At 43.7% G+C, this 16,776-nt stretch overlaps 1 protein-coding gene across 7 annotated transcripts in view; it reads right to left on the reverse strand.

The window, feature by feature from the left end:
• The window catches only part of ptprua (protein tyrosine phosphatase receptor type Ua), a 164,703-nt gene that overhangs the window by 80,053 nt on the left and 67,874 nt on the right, over positions 1–16,776 (reverse strand). For all 7 annotated transcript variants that reach the window (XM_084032201.1, XM_084032203.1, XM_084032204.1 and 4 more), the window contains exon 3: positions 5,633–5,904. In XM_084032201.1, coding sequence (XP_083888327.1) covers positions 5,633–5,904 — 272 coding nt within the window. The remainder of the gene's footprint in view (positions 1–5,632; positions 5,905–16,776) is intronic.

Raw genomic sequence — 16,776 nt, forward strand, 5'->3', positions numbered from 1 at the left:
TATGAAGACGAAGCTTGTGTGAAAAGTTGTCTGCCTGACTTCCTGTTGATGTGATCCCTGTGAATGTGTGAAGCTTGGAGAAATGAAGAAGGTCCACACGTGCGGAAAGTGCAAAAAAGTGCCACAAGTTGCACATTTTCTGTCGTAGTGATACCGCTGTTCACGCCCCACCGCAATGACAGAAATAGACTAATTAATGCATATTTAAATTTGTGCAAGAATTCTCTAAGAAAGTGTTGGAGTAGGCGACAATTATGCTGTATGGCAACTGTATTTGTAGACTAGCAGGTCATTTGGAGAAGAAAGTTCCTCAAGTAGTCGTAATGGTATGGTCTGAATGATAAACCGAGCAGGACGTATTGTAAATATATATATATATATATATATATATATATATATATATATATATATATATATATAATTACATTCACGTCACACAGTTCTCAAATGTATGGACTTAATGAAGCTTGATAGGTTGCCCACCTCTCTGTTGTTACACATAACAGTGTGTCATCACAGAGTAAGCCCCATGGATGAACAATTGGAAATGTGTTCCACCCCAAAATTTGTAATGACCAATCATGAAAAGCTGAAAGAAAAACCAGATGATCTCCTCTAAATGTCTTTGTGAAACCATTCCTCCTCCCACACTGAACACACATCTGATATCAGATAACAATCCTGGGAACCTCTCATGCTGAGGTCGGCGATCTGAATCCAGGGCAAGAATGGCTGACCCGCCACCACAAATAACAAGTACTGTATAAAGACTATATGCTCACCATAATTAGTATGAGGTTCGATTTCATACTTTTTATTAAAAACAAACGGAGGACCTGAACTAGCTGTCCTGCTGATGGTACTTTGCCCTGTGAAGACTAAAGGTTAACTAAAGCTTAGCCAACCTTGTATGCCACACTTCTTCACTGCCTGGGAGAAACAACGTGATGGGTTAGCTAAAAAAACATTAATACGATATAAGCAAAAAAACAAGCGAGAGAGAGAGTGGAAAGATAAGAGAGAAAGGGACTTAATAGTGAGGTGCACTGGGAATTAAGATGTTGAGATAAGGAGGACAACGCGGCCGGGCACCGAGGAGTAAAAAAAAAAAAAAGAATCTAAAAGGAGAAGCCAGTGGAAGAGCACCTCTTTAACACTCTCGATACTCCCCAAATCTGAGCTGACAGTGAGAGAGTGAACCGGTCTGATCAATGTTCTCCTCTGTCCTTCAATGGCACGGCTATCTAAAGTCCAATTCCAAGAGAAAAGTCTGTTCGCCAAAGTCAAGCAGCGTCTGACCCAAAGTTCAATGCAAAGTTGCGAGTTCACAAACTGATGACGCATGCTTATCAAATCAGATCGTCAGCCTGGACGGATGTAACCGGCGATACAGGCATCGGCGTTGAAAATATGTCTCTTGATGGAAGCAGTAATAAACCATTAGAGTTCCACTTTAATGGCTACACGTTGCCATGAGACAGTGACACCCCCCCACATCACAAAACATCTGGTGATAAACGACAAAATGTCCAAATTCAAAGTGCAGCACCAACCACGGACATTTGAAACCAATAAATATTGGCACTGACTTTTTTGAAATCTCATATCAGTGAAAACAAAATGGAAAAGTTGATCGCAGTCCAACTTATCTCTGAGGCAGTCCGTCTTTCCCGAGGAGGTGTCGATGCTCGCTGATTACTGGATAGATTTTTTTTCTATTTAATCTCGACCACCACTACCACCAGCAGCCACCCACCAACACACACACACACACACTCACCCACACACAAACACACACACACACGCACTTTCTCCTCCAAGCCCTCTGAAGTGCTAGTCCTCCCTGTGTGAAGCGGCCCCTCTGCGGCCCGCGGGGGCCGATCTGTTGGCTGGGAGTGCTGGACAGCGATCTTTATCGATGGATGAGTGGAGTCCCGTGGGGCCTTCGCTGAGCTCTGAGTTGTAGCAGTGAGAGCTGTTGTGGAGAGGGGAGGGGCTTTCCCGGGGCAAAAAGCAAAAAAGAAGGATGGGGGGGGGGACCACTAAAAGCAGGAACCGAGCCCCAATCCAAGCTCACTCCCGTCCCTCTCCACACAACAGACTGAGACACTCTGCTCCTTTAGGCTTACGTTTAAGCCTCCTCGCTCATCTGCACAACTTTACCTGCTTCATTATGTGCAGCCTATCAGCCAGGTTTATAGGACAAATAAAGTAATCTGTTCTGTGTCGACATTCCTGGCGGGGAGGACTTTAGAGAACGCCGCCTTCTCACCACTCAGGCAGCTTGGACATACATCACCGGAGTAGTAGATTACATTGCTTATGCATGCCTGTCCAAACGGTAAACACTGCGGTGCTAAGCAAATCTGCCCGCCCGGGCTCGACTTGTCTGATCGTGCACCTCGACTTCCCCCCTCTGAGAGCACCCCTCCCTCCGCCAGGGTGCACGGCAGGCGAACTTCTACCGTCCACGAGAAGAAAATCATTACTTTAAATCAGTTTGGCTGTTTGTGAGAGTCGCTCAGGACAGGAGAGCTGAGGATGGTAAAGCACATGCTGTCCTCATTGATCTGTGCAGCCCTCTAATCTCATTAACTGGCTCTTGATTTATTGAGATGGGGCCCCGAGTGCGCCAAGGTTATGGAAGCAAACACTTGGGCCGCTCCCCCGCATTGGAGGGGGGGGGGGCACCACGGTATTGAGGTCAATTGACTGTTCGGCGGACCCACGCTCCCACAATCCCTTCCACCAGACGTTGCCTCCTCATTAACGCCAGTTTCGGGGTGGGGCAGGGGGGTTGTAGGAGGCGGCAGGCTTGGTGGGAGATGGGAAGAGGGAGGGCATTAGGGAATAAATTATCAGCTGTAATGAGGTGAGGCAGGGCTGCATCCAGTCATCAGAATCTTACAAGCTACACATAATGCAGCATCGACACTACAGGCATCAAACGGGGCTATCGATTACTCTGCAGCACGCAGGTAAATTGGCTAATAAATAAAGATACAATGCAAACAGACGCCCACTGTAATTACACACCTATTGAGCTACTGTGATATATGACATGGTTGCAATTAGCTAATTATGGCATGTGCTTTGAATGATGGGGGGGGTAATACAGCTGCTGAGGCTGAAAGTAGCCACGGTTCAGTACTCAATGTAGCAGCTGCTGGTTTAGTGCCTCGCTAAGTGACACCTAAACGTTTGAATAAAGGGGGCATTGATACACACTCAGGACTGATATCATTATGATAATACAAAATAAATCAATATCGATACATATCAGGTGAGCTGACAATACAAGCCTCCAGGCTAGTGGCTTTGTGATGCTAAGCTAAATGCTAATGTCAACGCTAACTTGCTCAAAATGGCAATGCCAGCCTGCGAATGCTAAGACGTATAGTGTTTCTTATAAGTCACCATCTCAGTTCAGGGGTTGCTTAGACACATGATTATATACATTAATAGCTCATTTAGTTTAGTTGGAATTCGAGAAAACATCAGTTCATTCATGGAGTCAATCGATATCCAACATTATTGAGTTGTTGCTCAGTCCTTTCGTGGTGTAGTGAGCATCTCCAACGACCTTCACAACGTTGCTGCGTGGCTGTATGTAAAGCCATTTACTCATTCATTCTATAAAATGTCCATCACTTTCTAAGAAGACTCTGAGGTCTTATTCAGCCAGTAGAAGATATAATCTATTCATTTCATATTGATAAGTAATAATGAAATGCAATGAATGTGTCCATTTGTGAGGTTTTGACCAGCGTGTGTTATAAACTTTACTAGAGAGATCAATGAAGTGACAATCATCTATAAAATTCGGTTTGCTGTCAGTCAACCTGGTTTTCTAAGTCAGCACTGCTGAAAGGACATAATTGGATTTTTGAAGAGATACTCCAGAAACTTCCATAAAGTTGGGGACTCACGAGAGACATCTTAAAAAGCAGCAGTCATGTTGTCAGATATCCTGACTTTTAGTCCCTAGTATTGGATGAGCTCCAAACACCGGATCCTTCATGTCACATAATTAAACTCTAAAGCATTGTTTCTGCTATGCTTCCTTCCTGGTTTAGTCCTAAGTCTTTCTGTTAAAACTTCAGAAAGAAAACTTGTAAAGATCCCTCCAGAAGACAATTGTTTCCACAAGCTAACCAGTAGTCCACATGAAGAGCTAACTGATCTGTGTTGTGCTCCTTTAACTACAAGTGACAGCGCTCCTGAGTTTATGACGCTTTCTAAATTTAATCCCTAAAAAAAAGAACAACATTGCAAGATCAAAATGGCTTGAAGCTACGAATGTTCTTTCCTTTCCATGTTATAATAATAATAATAAAAACAATCTGAAATTATAGTTGTGTTTCACAGAGGGTTTTTTTTTTTTTTTGAGAGAGAGAGATCTGGACTTGTGGCTGTGGCTCAGAGGTAGAGCGAGTTGTCCTCTAATCGGATGATCGGCTCCTCCAGTCCGCATGTCAAAGTGTCCTTGGGAAAGATACTGACCCAAATCCCTCCCTGTGCCATCGGGGTGTGTGTGTTAGTCTGTATGAATGAGTTTTGGATACGATCCTGATGGCCAGTTGGCACCTTGCATGGCCGCCTCTGCATGACTGGGTGAATGCTGGAAGACTAGAAGGGCGCCATATAAATGTCCAATGTCCAAAAATCCACTTACTATTCACAAAATATGATAGGCATGCATGGGTTTCTACGCCATTTCTGTAATTTCCTACCAGATTCAACATCTGACTGTCAGTGAGGAGGAGTACCAGTTATAGAAGAAAAACGTGTGGTTTTTCTTCTATAACTTCTATTACTGCAGAAAACAACTGATCTTAAAGCACCTGGTTTCCAGGTTTAAAGGTTGAGTAGGTGATTCTATTCAGAATCAGTTTCTGGTATATTACTTGAAATCATTGTCAAATACGGATAGAAATGAATGAAAAAAATGCTCTGATATGAAAAAAGAAGAAAAGATGTAATCTGTGGCCATGACTGTAAAAACCCCGTCCAATCAAAAAAGTCGGGTCAAAGAAAACAATTGGATGGCCTGTCGTCAATTGGTCTGTCAATGCTTACTTCTTGATTGGGCACTCTGCCTACCTCGAGCACTCGTGTGGCGTTCTGGGGGAGCGGCTTTGAACAGAGGTCTGAACAAAGGGGGCGGGGCTTTTTCAGTTTGGCGATGCATTCAATGACCTACTCTGCCTTTAAATGTTGCATTTTACAGAGAAGCAATATCAATCACAATTGAAAGTTTGGAAAAGAAACATTGTAAGTATTAGTAAATCACGAGATTTAACACTTAAACTACTTCATCAGGAGTGTATGATTGGGATGGGGACTAAATCTGATTGAGGGCATATAATAATAATAATAATAATAATAATAATAATAATAATAATAATAATAATAATAATAATAATAATAATAATAAAAACAGCCAGAGAACTGCGATCACATGTGATACTCAAGTCTCAAGTGAAAGAACCAAACAATACTCTAACTTCTGCAGATAATTTCTCACAGTGAGAAGCTGAGGAAACATAAATACTTTTCCACCTTGACATTGGTTGGAGGATAATCAATGCAGGTCACTGCTGTCCTCCCACTACATTAGTGTAATTCTCACCTGGTATTCACTGGGCCAGAAGGTGCTGACGGCGAGCTCCACCTGGTGCCACTGGCGTCCCTGAGAGCCGGAGATATTCCACACAGCGCTGCCCTTGGGGCCCCCATTGACCCGGATGTAGACCTGCAGGTCCCCGGGGCTGTGGCCGTCACGGCTGTACAGGAAGTAGCTGAACTGGATGCAGTGGGTGTCGTTCTCGCTGAGGGGCAGCAGCAGCAGCTGAGCTCGCTGGCTGCCGAAATGCTGCGAGGAATTGACCATCATGAAGGACCCTGGAGGGAAGGACGGGAGGGAAGGACGCGTTAGAGGATGACTATCAAACACTGCTCATTCCACAGTTACATTATCATCGGCAGGCACTAAAAAGACAGCTTGCTGAGGCAACTTGAACTGGGAAAGAGCAGTTTGAAACTGTAGTGTGAATAAAAACACAACGACCTTGCCGAGCAAAGACTCGTCTTCCAAACAGCAACTGCTATCGCTTTACACACACACACACACACACACACACACACACACACACACACACACACACACACACACACACACACTTCACAAAGAGCAGCGATTTCAGCATTTCCACCCACCAAGTCACCGTGAGAAAAAAAATGGTGGAAATGGAAAAAAATAATAAGATTCAACTTTTTTGGACTTCACCTGTACCACTCTAGCCGAGATGTTAGTTTTCAACCGCCGAAGAGCGTCTGTCTCTTTTTTGTTTTGTTTTTAAACCCCGAAAATGAGTCTGAGTGTCAACGTTGACAGGCTCAAGGTTGCCTTTGATTCTGGACTGAGGTTCATGGAGTCACTGCTGGCTGTCACTTCCTGGCAGCGCAGCTCAGATCCCCGGACAGGAGAGGAGCACCGCAACGGACAGGAGGTGGAGATGGGGGTGAAACTTCGACCGCAGCAATACTGGATCCTCAATTTAATGTGAAAAGAAAAATGTAAAGTAAATGTAAAAAAAATGTAAACTGGAAAAAATTACTTCGTTAACTTGTGTATATGCCACAAGTCGATGCTTATTTAGCGCGACCCCCCCGCATTTTACAACATAAAGTTATTATTCTACTCCGAATATATATATATTCTGTATATTCTGTATATAGTCTGACATGCTCGTCATTCTAATAGGGCCTTGTGAGAAGCCGCCATGCCTGAACTTGGACTGGATGCTGCGACAAAATCTCCTCAGCTCTCCGGAGCACTGAACACGCTCCTGGTTATTTGTTTGAGATGTCCTCACCAAGTCCCTTTGGAGAAAAGTGTCAAGCCAAATGAATGTAATGTAATCTAACACTACTAACACTACACATGAGCAAATATAAAAGAAATTGCCACTGTTTTATCATCGTCACGTTGACTATCCATGTAAGAACGACAGTAGTTTATGAACATAAACGACGGACACATTATAAATCAGTTATGTGCCCATCGTTTGGTAATTAAGAAATCACCACATTTAATGGGAAAATAACTAGCAGTCATGAAAGTTTAAAATAAAGCTCCGGAAACATTGAAGGATGAGTAGATAGAATATGCATGTGTTCACTTTTTAATTGGGGGTATTTAGAAGAAAATGGTTTCCCTGAGTTTGAACTGTTTTTTTTGTTATTCATCCATTTAGAACTCAAACTGTCCTTTCGATGCATCTTCACGTACAAACGTGGAACAGTGATGACGATAAACACAAGGAGACGGAAAGTGACGGGCAGTGAGCTGTCTGTGTTTATTACCTCCTGGTTAAGAGGCCTTGGGGGATCACATGGTGTCTTCCCTAACTTCCAATCCTCCAATCATAATCATCATCAGACGGGCTCTTTGACGCCAGCGGGAGAGAGAGAGATCGCACGCTAATTGTACGCGTAACCTTCACATCGTCGCGAGATGGTCCGCGGCAGACGAGCGGGCGGCGGGCAGCGTGGTCGCCTCGGCACTGTGGTTGAGTGAGAGAGCAATCAGAGCCCTGCCTCCTGCCATTAATCACGCCGACACGGTTATTAGGCCATAATGGCAACCGAGGGAATGCTTAAACCGGAGAGATGGCTGTAATACTCGCAGGCTGACACGCAGGACACATATCAGCGCTCCCGTCTCTCATGCACACACAGTTCACAGGCCCAAAAGTGGGATCCAAGTCTGCTGACCTTCCCCAGAGTAAGTAATCGGCTTCATCTTTAAACTCTCATCCTTCCTCCTCTATTGTTTCCTCCCCGTCTCCTCTTTTCATTTCCACTTCTCCTTCCGTCTCCGAATCCTCCACCGGCTTCTTTTCATCCAGATTCTCTTCAACTCGACCCGTCGTAAACAAGCGTAAATGGCACGCCGATTCATTTACACGCCGAGATTCGCCATCTGTTCTCCGTTGTCAAGTAGAGGCGAAAAAAAAAAAAAAAAAAAACAAGTGTCAAAGAGAAATATCAGTGAAGGTCTTTCATTAGCAAGTGATGTGTGGACTCGTTTTCATCGAGGATAAGAAACGATCCGCTCAGATTTATGTTCCAACTGAGCGCGGCTCTTTATTCAGGCGAAGGCAAAGCGTTAGTTTGTGTTATTAATTCATTTCCCACGTCTCGGCCGTGATGAAGTTGCATCTTTTGGTATTCAAAAGCCCAAAAACTTAACAATGGAGGAGTCTGGTTTAATGTGCCACGCCTGTTTGCTTGTTGGGAATTAGAGAGCCAAAAGAAAGAATCAGGTCAAAACCCAGGGTCAGCCTGCACATGAAAAACTTTAAAATGCATGTCACAAAGCCACCCTGACCACTGTCCCCCTGTCAAACTGACAAAAACAGGCAGCTGGTGTCCTTTGAGATCCCGCTGTATTCTCGGACAACGCTGATATTTTTCTCTCCTTCACCTGCGCACTTGCAGGGGAATCTGGGCAGGCTGCAGGCTGTAGCTAGCCCCCCTCCATCACCACCACCACCACTACCACCACTGCTGCTTTGATGTGTGAGCTCTCAAGGGGGAGGGGGGGCTCTGTGGCTAAATTGCTTTTTCTTCAGCTACGAAAGCAGGACCCCTTCATTGTTGGAGGGCAAGTCTCCAACTGTTCTTATGACAGGATTGCATTGCACCGGGAAGAAGGGGAGATAGCAGAGACACACTCAGCTAAAGTAATGCTGTTTTTTTTTCTCATTTTATTTAAATATCTTCAAGCAACTCTGGAAAAAAATAAAATACAGACATAACCTCAACCGTGTCCCTGTTATTGTTAGCCCCGGCCTTCGTCTGATTCAGCCGAAGCCACCCAGTGTTTCAGTGAGTGAAGGACGAGTCAGTTAACGGCTTCGTCTGGGAGGAGATTTAAAGGCACTATGAAAATGTGTCTCTCCTCAATGTGATGTAAGCTTGTTTGAGTTGAGTCAGGCACGCTCCGAATCGATCCCATCGATCAGCGCACAATGCACGCCGATTAGATTTATGTCTGACTCGCTGCGATGCCACACTCCCATCAGCAACGATCACCTTGTGAGGCTGCGGGTTTTAGATCCATTTACAGCAAAAGCTCTTTGCAGGGTGTGACCGACAATGTTACACTCAAATGTTTGCAAAGACTTTGAGTGTATTAGTCTTATTTTGAAGGTCTATCATGGAGACGGACTGAATGAACCCAGAGAAGCTGAATTAATTAATTGTGCAACCAACATTTTTTTCTTGATTAATCAATGAATAATTTGGTCAAAAACACAAGGTGATGTCATTAAATGTCTAGTTGTGTGCAGCCAATAATACAAAACACCCAAACTATACTATAGAGCTATATTAATATAATCATATAAGACCTGTGAAAGCAGCAGGTTCTCATTTATAATTAATTAAAAATGTTCCAGACCAGAAGTCCTTCCTTGAATAGTGAGGATGCTTTGAAAATCGATTATTTTGTTTTATTTCAGAATCAGTTTGAGGAAGACAACATCTCCATATTGAATTTCTTTAAAAGAAAGTTAATGAATAAAAACGGTCATGATTACCAAACTATGTTAAGAAAAACACAGTTGCAGTTGAGTCAACACATTCTTACCCCCAATGCATCAAATACCTACACACCCCTCTAGCATCCGTTTTGAACATTCCAGTGATGGAATATCAATGTAATCTCATTACATTCATTTTCAAACTAAACCTCCATCGCCACAGGAAGTTTGGTTTCCCCAACTAGTCACAACTAAAGACTGTGACTGACACATGACTCATGCCACCAATGACCGACGTGACACAATTTTTATTTTAGTTTTTGGACATGACACAAACAGCGACCTCCTGGGTGAAAGTCCTGCGTTTGTTTATCTAACACTTTTCCCGTCTTTATACGGAGAACCTCCGTACGTCAGCGTTGACACATTGGGATTGAAAATACAATACAAATGCCTAATATCTGTCCTATATCCATGAGGGTAGGCTAAATAATAGAAACACCTCTCTGTGTAATGCAGTCTTGGCTCGTGTCTTAGCAACCAATAGCCTATTTACACATCTAGCACACAGAGCAAAATTTTGCCATTTGAGTTGTGTTTATGGCCACCTTATGCATTTAAGTCTAATATCCACCCAGAGAAATTAGGCTATTTTTTATTCGTTTGTTAGAACTTAAATTAAAGTGAGGAATCAAAATAAAAGCCATTAGTCAGGATACCAAAACAATGAGCTAAAATAGGCTAAAATGCTGAGGAGAACCACAGAGGGTGATCATGTTGTGTGGGTTGATCTCTGCGAGTGACACCTTTCACGTTCAACACATTTAATCAGATGCTAAAATGAACACTAATGAGTGCAGCTTTAGGCACATTTCCCTAATGAACCGTACGCACTCTTACTTGGGTCTTTACTTGGAATTGAATTGATGTAAGTACATGAATCATAATTAAACATTTTGTTTGGTTTTGATAAAGCATCGCGTCTAAGATGAGATGGGAGAACAGCTGGTGAAGGTTAGCACACTTGAATACATTTGTCAAAAACAGGCCCGGCGTCTCTTTTCATCTTGGCTTGATGGAGTTAGTCAACATGATTGATGTCATAATTAGAAAGTTGATCAAATTCATGAAGATATTACCGGCTCTAATAACCTTAGTTAACATCCTCGAAGACACACACACACACACATACACACACACACACATACAGTATACACACAGGTTGGTGTAAAAAAATAAATAAATAAAAAAAATACACCCAATGCAGAGAAATTCTCCATAAATCCATAAAAGCTGATAAGGCCCCATCTATTTCTCTTGTGACCTCGCCAAGGGCGAGGGAACATGCATTAGGAGATTAGGGGACGGCCTCAGCTCCCTGAATTCATATCAGAATGTGGGGTGGGAACCTGAGTCATAGGTCTGCCTGCTTTTATCACACTTACACTAAGAAAAAAAATGGAGGGGAGCCAAAAGTGGAAAGGGAGGGGCGGGGGAGCTGCAGCAAGAAAAGAGGGAAAGATAGTGAGGGCTTTTATCTTTATGTTTGTCTACGTCATTTTCCGTTAGCTTTCCTCGGCTGCCATCAATAACGCTATGTATAACTCAGGCGGCCCTATTCCACACAATGACAACACCATCTTTCCTTGGAAAAGGCCACGCTAAACCCAATGCATTTTAATCAAATTTTTATCTAACATTTTCTACCTTCCACAGCCGCCTCCACCTGCACTCTCCGGGAATACCGCTCAACAGTCTGGTTTCAGGTGATGTTGATAGAGATTGTGTGATGGGTGAGAGTCGCCTCCCCCCCCCCCCACTCTCCTCCAGGGCATCTGCAGAAGGTCATCCAAGATTTTCAATTTGGTCTTTCAGATCTTCATTTTCTTTTTGTCTTTTATGCCCCCCTTTTTTTTTCTTTCGTGATATTGCAACCCGGAGCCATGGTGACCTCAGATGATATTGCATGTAGAAGCGAAGTGAAGTACGGCGAGCATAGATGATTGGGAGGGCGCAGATTGGTCTCGCTGTTTGCTCCTCTCTGTATTTCTGGCCGCGGTGTGTGATCTGCTCGGCTGGCGGGAACACATGGGGCCGGGGCTTGTTTACTGGAGCCAAAAAAAGGCAATGCAGATTTTGCCATTTACAAAGTGACACAGTGCTTACACCATGCAAATGGGAAATCTGCAAACCAGCAGCAGCTGGTCACGAATGCGACACTGAGCGGAGCCTAAACGTCCAGCAAACAACACACGTCTGACTCCGACTAATGAATTTCCCGGCTGAGACTCAAGAGGCAGGCAGACAACCTGGAGACCGCTGACAACCAGTGTTTTTTTACACTGACGGCTTCTGAGATGCAGCGACCAGAAAATGGCAGTTTTCATTGGGACTGACCCACGTTGTGACGTAACCCTGGAAAAAATACTATTATCTGTATCCCACTTCAGGTTGGTTCAACACAAAATATGGTCATTTATTGATGCAAGTGTAGGGCTCAGCCAAAATATTGTCGTCATTGTATACGGTTATAACACAACACAGCAACCTCTGCCCATGAATGTTCTGCAACAAAATGACGCTCAATGCTATGCTCTTGAGACGGATGTCGGACCACCCAGTGTCCAAGTTGACCTGCCAAGAATCACTAAAGAGAGTGAATCAGAGGCACAACAAGATACAAGTGGGGGTTCCTCAGAAGTAGTGTTCAATCAAACAACTGGACCTACACAAAATGTTGCATCACAAGTGGAACGAGCCACAGCCTCACCTCCGGCGGCTTTATTGCCAAATGTTCTAGATGTGTTGCCATTTTCCCAGTTATATTTCCTGTGTTGTATTGGTGCTTCTGTTACATTTCTGTGATTATTTTATTAACTTTGTTTAATCTTTAGTTAGTCAATACATACCCTCATTTAATAACCGCTGTTGTCTGTTGATATTTCTCCTGTGCAGGACGCAAAGATCCCTATTTCAAGGGCGTATGATCCGAGGAAATGAGATTGATTCATCGAAACTGTATTGACTGATTGTTAATTAATTAATAGTGGTCATAAGGGTCATTAAAGTGAACTCTATAAAGTTATGTCCGACCAACAGATAGTGCCCCTTTTTATGAGAGCAGGTATTATATTAATCCATATTGATGTATACAGTATATATTAATTAATGTTGTGTCATTCAACAGACATAATGTTCCACTTTGGTGGCCACAAATAAAATTGAAAAATCCAAATTGTCCCTGCAGTGGGTTCCAGCTAATGGCAAAAGATGTTTTTCTTTTCCACATTGAACTTTCTTTCTCTATATTTGAGCAGCAAGTGTAAAAGTCCAAAGAGGAGATAGAACTTGATAGCTCATAAAAAAAAAACACCTGGAGTGGGTCTGGTGCCCATTCGATGTTGGAGAAAATTTCATAGTTTCATAGAATGTCAAATGTGAAAAGCACTGTTTTCAAGGTGATATTTCCTGCAGCCTCGAGTACAATTTGTATATCAAATGAAATATGAATAGCTGTCGTCAACATCTCGCTCCCTCGCCGGGCTCGATTATTGTTCGCAAAATCATTGCATTGTTTCAACACAAAAGAAAAAAGTCGCAGAGAAATGCGATTGGCTGCCCGTGGCAGGGATGAAAAAAAAAAGTTTAGCTTTGGCCAACTTTCCTCACCGACCACCCTCACTTCAGCAAAGTCTCCCCAGAAGCAATGCTTGCTTAGTAATAAAAGATGGACTTCTCACTGTTGCTCGCAGCATGGATTCAGGCTTCCCTAAAAAATAAATCTCATCCCGATCCTAACCTCAACCCTAAACAGTCAGTCAGAGTCCAGGCCGGCTGACAGGCGGGAGAGGAGGGGATGTGGACGCAGGATGCAGGGGGATCTTCTCAGTGGCAGAAATCAATAATGCATTAGCAGCCACCCAGCGACAACGTGAGGACTGACTAGCTTCCTACTACCCCCCCCCCCCCCCACACACACACACACACACACACACACACACACACACACACACACACACACACACACACACACACACACACACACACACACACACACACACACACACACATCCAGCTCCCTGCCCCTTTGCTGCATCTTGATATATACCACCCGCCCTCAGCCTCTTCATCTAACTCCTGTGATCTACTGTTTGTTTCATCTCACCATCCCGGAGGCCTTTTGAGGAGCTGCTTGCTCTCTCTGCTCTTCATGCCAGCATTCCTCGCTCTCTCTGCCCTATTTCTTCTAGGTTTCTTCTCTAGTCATTTAGTAAACAGTGCATGTCATTTCCCAAGCCCTGCTACTTTCCCCCAGTCGCTCTCTCTTGTAGCAGATTGGGGTTCTTCGCGGGGACATCCTGGACTAACCTGTACGGTAGCGGGGTGCTCTCCACTGAGGAGCGTCCTCCCCTCAAGGGAATGATGCATAGGGATCTTTGGAAATATTTGTTTACATTGATCAGCATTGACTGCAGTCATATATATATATATATATATATATATATATATATTGTATAGAAACCTTTTTCCACCACAGTGTAGGTGTTTGTATTATGTGCTTTTGGCTGGGTAGGCATGATATACTTTAAAATTGAACTTCATTGTGTCAATATATATATATAGTTTTTAGTGTGAAAATGAATGCATGGTTTTCTATCGCACTTAAAATCCCACTTATTGATTCTTATAAGCTAGATATTTCAGTAAAATGTTAACATAAATGTCAAGTATTTTGCTTAGGATTCATCCATACAGCAAACGGACAGCGTGTCTGTCTAAAAACCAAACTCTCCGTAAAAGAGGAAAAATACAAAGTATCTGAGGCTGTGCGATCCTTTTATTTCTTTTTTTTTATGTCTGCCTTGAAACACCACATAACTGCTTATCCTGATAGAAAGTAATGGATGAGACAGGGGCCGAGGTCTTTTCAGAGAGAGAAGAAAACATTTATTTAACAAATAATGTATCTACCCAGACAGTCACATTGTCATTTTCTTGATAACTTCTAATGGGTGTGTTTCCGCGGCTTGTAATGTAATGGGCTCCTTCGCAGTCGGAACCCTGAACACCTCTTACAAAGAGGAGAAGGGAAAGAGGAGACTTGCAACATGCTGTAAGTGCAAGGGACATTACACAATTACACACTGCAACATGAGAACAGGTACTCAGGTGGAGTCACCTGAGCTAACAGGAGGAAGAGGGTAATCGATAAAACCGGGTCCTGTAGACGAGCCGTCCCGGGTCCCCGATGTCCCCGCTGCTTGGCAAAGACAAACAAAGTCTTGCCCAAACCCGTCTCAAGATGAGCCCGTTTCTTGGCTGTATTTGCCCTTCACTGATAGGGACAGTGAGGAGTAGATGGGATATTTGAGGCCAATAGCCTAAAATCTGATTTTCATCAGTTGGTGCAGTGCAGAGCTGCAGCATCTGTGTCAAAGAGGAAGATAGGTGGGGGGGAGTGGATTTGCCAGGCTGGATCAAGGCCCAATGCAGGTCCCACGCCATCCTACCCTCTCCACCCAGCTCCGCACAAAGTGACTGTGATAAGACCCTATCTGTTACAGTCCTACCGTGTGCCAGTGGTGGATATTGACACAGCAAAGTGCATCTGGAGGAGAGAGGCGACCATCTGGTCCAGATCACCTTCAAGCTGCAAAGACCGGCACTTCTTTCCCTCCACCTGTCCCTCCCCGAACCCCGAGCCACGACGCCCCAACCCCGGGAACATATTGTCGGGGTTTTAGCGTGGGCAGGGAAATGCTGAAAGGCTGGATGTGGAAACTAACAACCGCAGGAAAACCTGTGAGTTTTGGAGTTGAGCACGGATAAAATATTTTTTATTTGAGGCTGCAGATAGCTAGTAGTTAAATTAAATATTAGATGAAATATATAAATTAGACATTATGAAGTAAATGTCAATGCAAATAATCGTAGGTGAGTTATCAGTAAACTATATATATATATATATATATATATATATATATATATATATATATATATATATATGTATATATACACACACACACACACACTGTTATCCCTTTTAAGCCATCAAGAGTACCTTTATTTCAAAGACAAGAATCATTATTGAATCATTTTTATTTTTCAATTCATAAAAATAGCCCTCAGTCTGTGGGTAGACGTGTTTTGGGGGCTTCGGTCTGGCAGTAGGGGGCACACTTATACCGGCCTCCAACATTCACTGAGGCCCTTCAAATAACAATGAACCTGAATGCGTTCCTAATCTCAAGCCAAAAACACACGGCACCCCGTTGAATTAAAAAAAGCAGGGTGGTTTAAATTTTAAAAGGCGGACCGTTAACTGACAGGGGCCCTTTCAAATCCCTTTTGGGACCGCAGCAACGGACTAACGGCTTAACGTGCCACACACAACCCGCTGGCTGGGAATTATTTAAAATCACCCACGCTTCGACCCCATTGGCTACGAGGGAGACACAAAACCTGCCAATAGCCAGGCTGCGGGATTCAAACGGGCCAAACAAAAAGCAGCCATTACTCTGAGTTCATTTACTCTCACAGATGCACACCCACCGTGTTGCTCATTCAAAAGCCATTGTTCTGCCAGACACAGTTTAAAGACATTGGCAATCCATGGGATCTCAATTCATATCCTGTGTGGCTGCAGTTTTAATGGTACAGCTTCCAGCAAATAAAGCCTTGGAAATTGAAATCAATAGTAATAAATCAGCAGAATAAGCATCCCGGCTAAAGTTGGAGGGGGGGGGAAGTACGCTGTTTTCAAATCTATCATTTGACATTTATGAGCGGAAATCTTAATCCTGGGATCGGCTAACAACGCGGGGGCAGAGCCGTCTGACGGACCGCAAATCACGGCTTGTGAGCAGACAAATGTCCATAAAACGGGGCCGCCAAAGTTGACCCCCGCCCCCTGCAGAAGTCTCAGGTGTGTAATTACGAGGAAAACGCAGAGATGAAAAATCCTGATAAATCCCCAACAGGGAAATACCGAAACAAAGCTGCTGCAATTACTTTCATTATTTTTCCCCCTGCAAAGGAGGAGATCAGACCATGTTCGCTACGAGGTCACGCACTCTGCTACGAGATGAGCTCTGCAGCAAACAACTGACTGCACGCTGAAAAAAACTCGTTTCAACAATAATGCACAATCAGGCACGGAGGAGGCATCGGGAGACGGCCTCCTCGTCAGTTTTATTACGGAGAACAAGGGCCTTGATTTAGGACG

The sequence above is a fragment of the Eutrigla gurnardus genome (genome assembly GCF_963514095.1).
Source record: "Eutrigla gurnardus genome assembly, chromosome: 17".
NCBI lineage: Eukaryota > Metazoa > Chordata > Actinopteri > Perciformes > Triglidae > Eutrigla > Eutrigla gurnardus.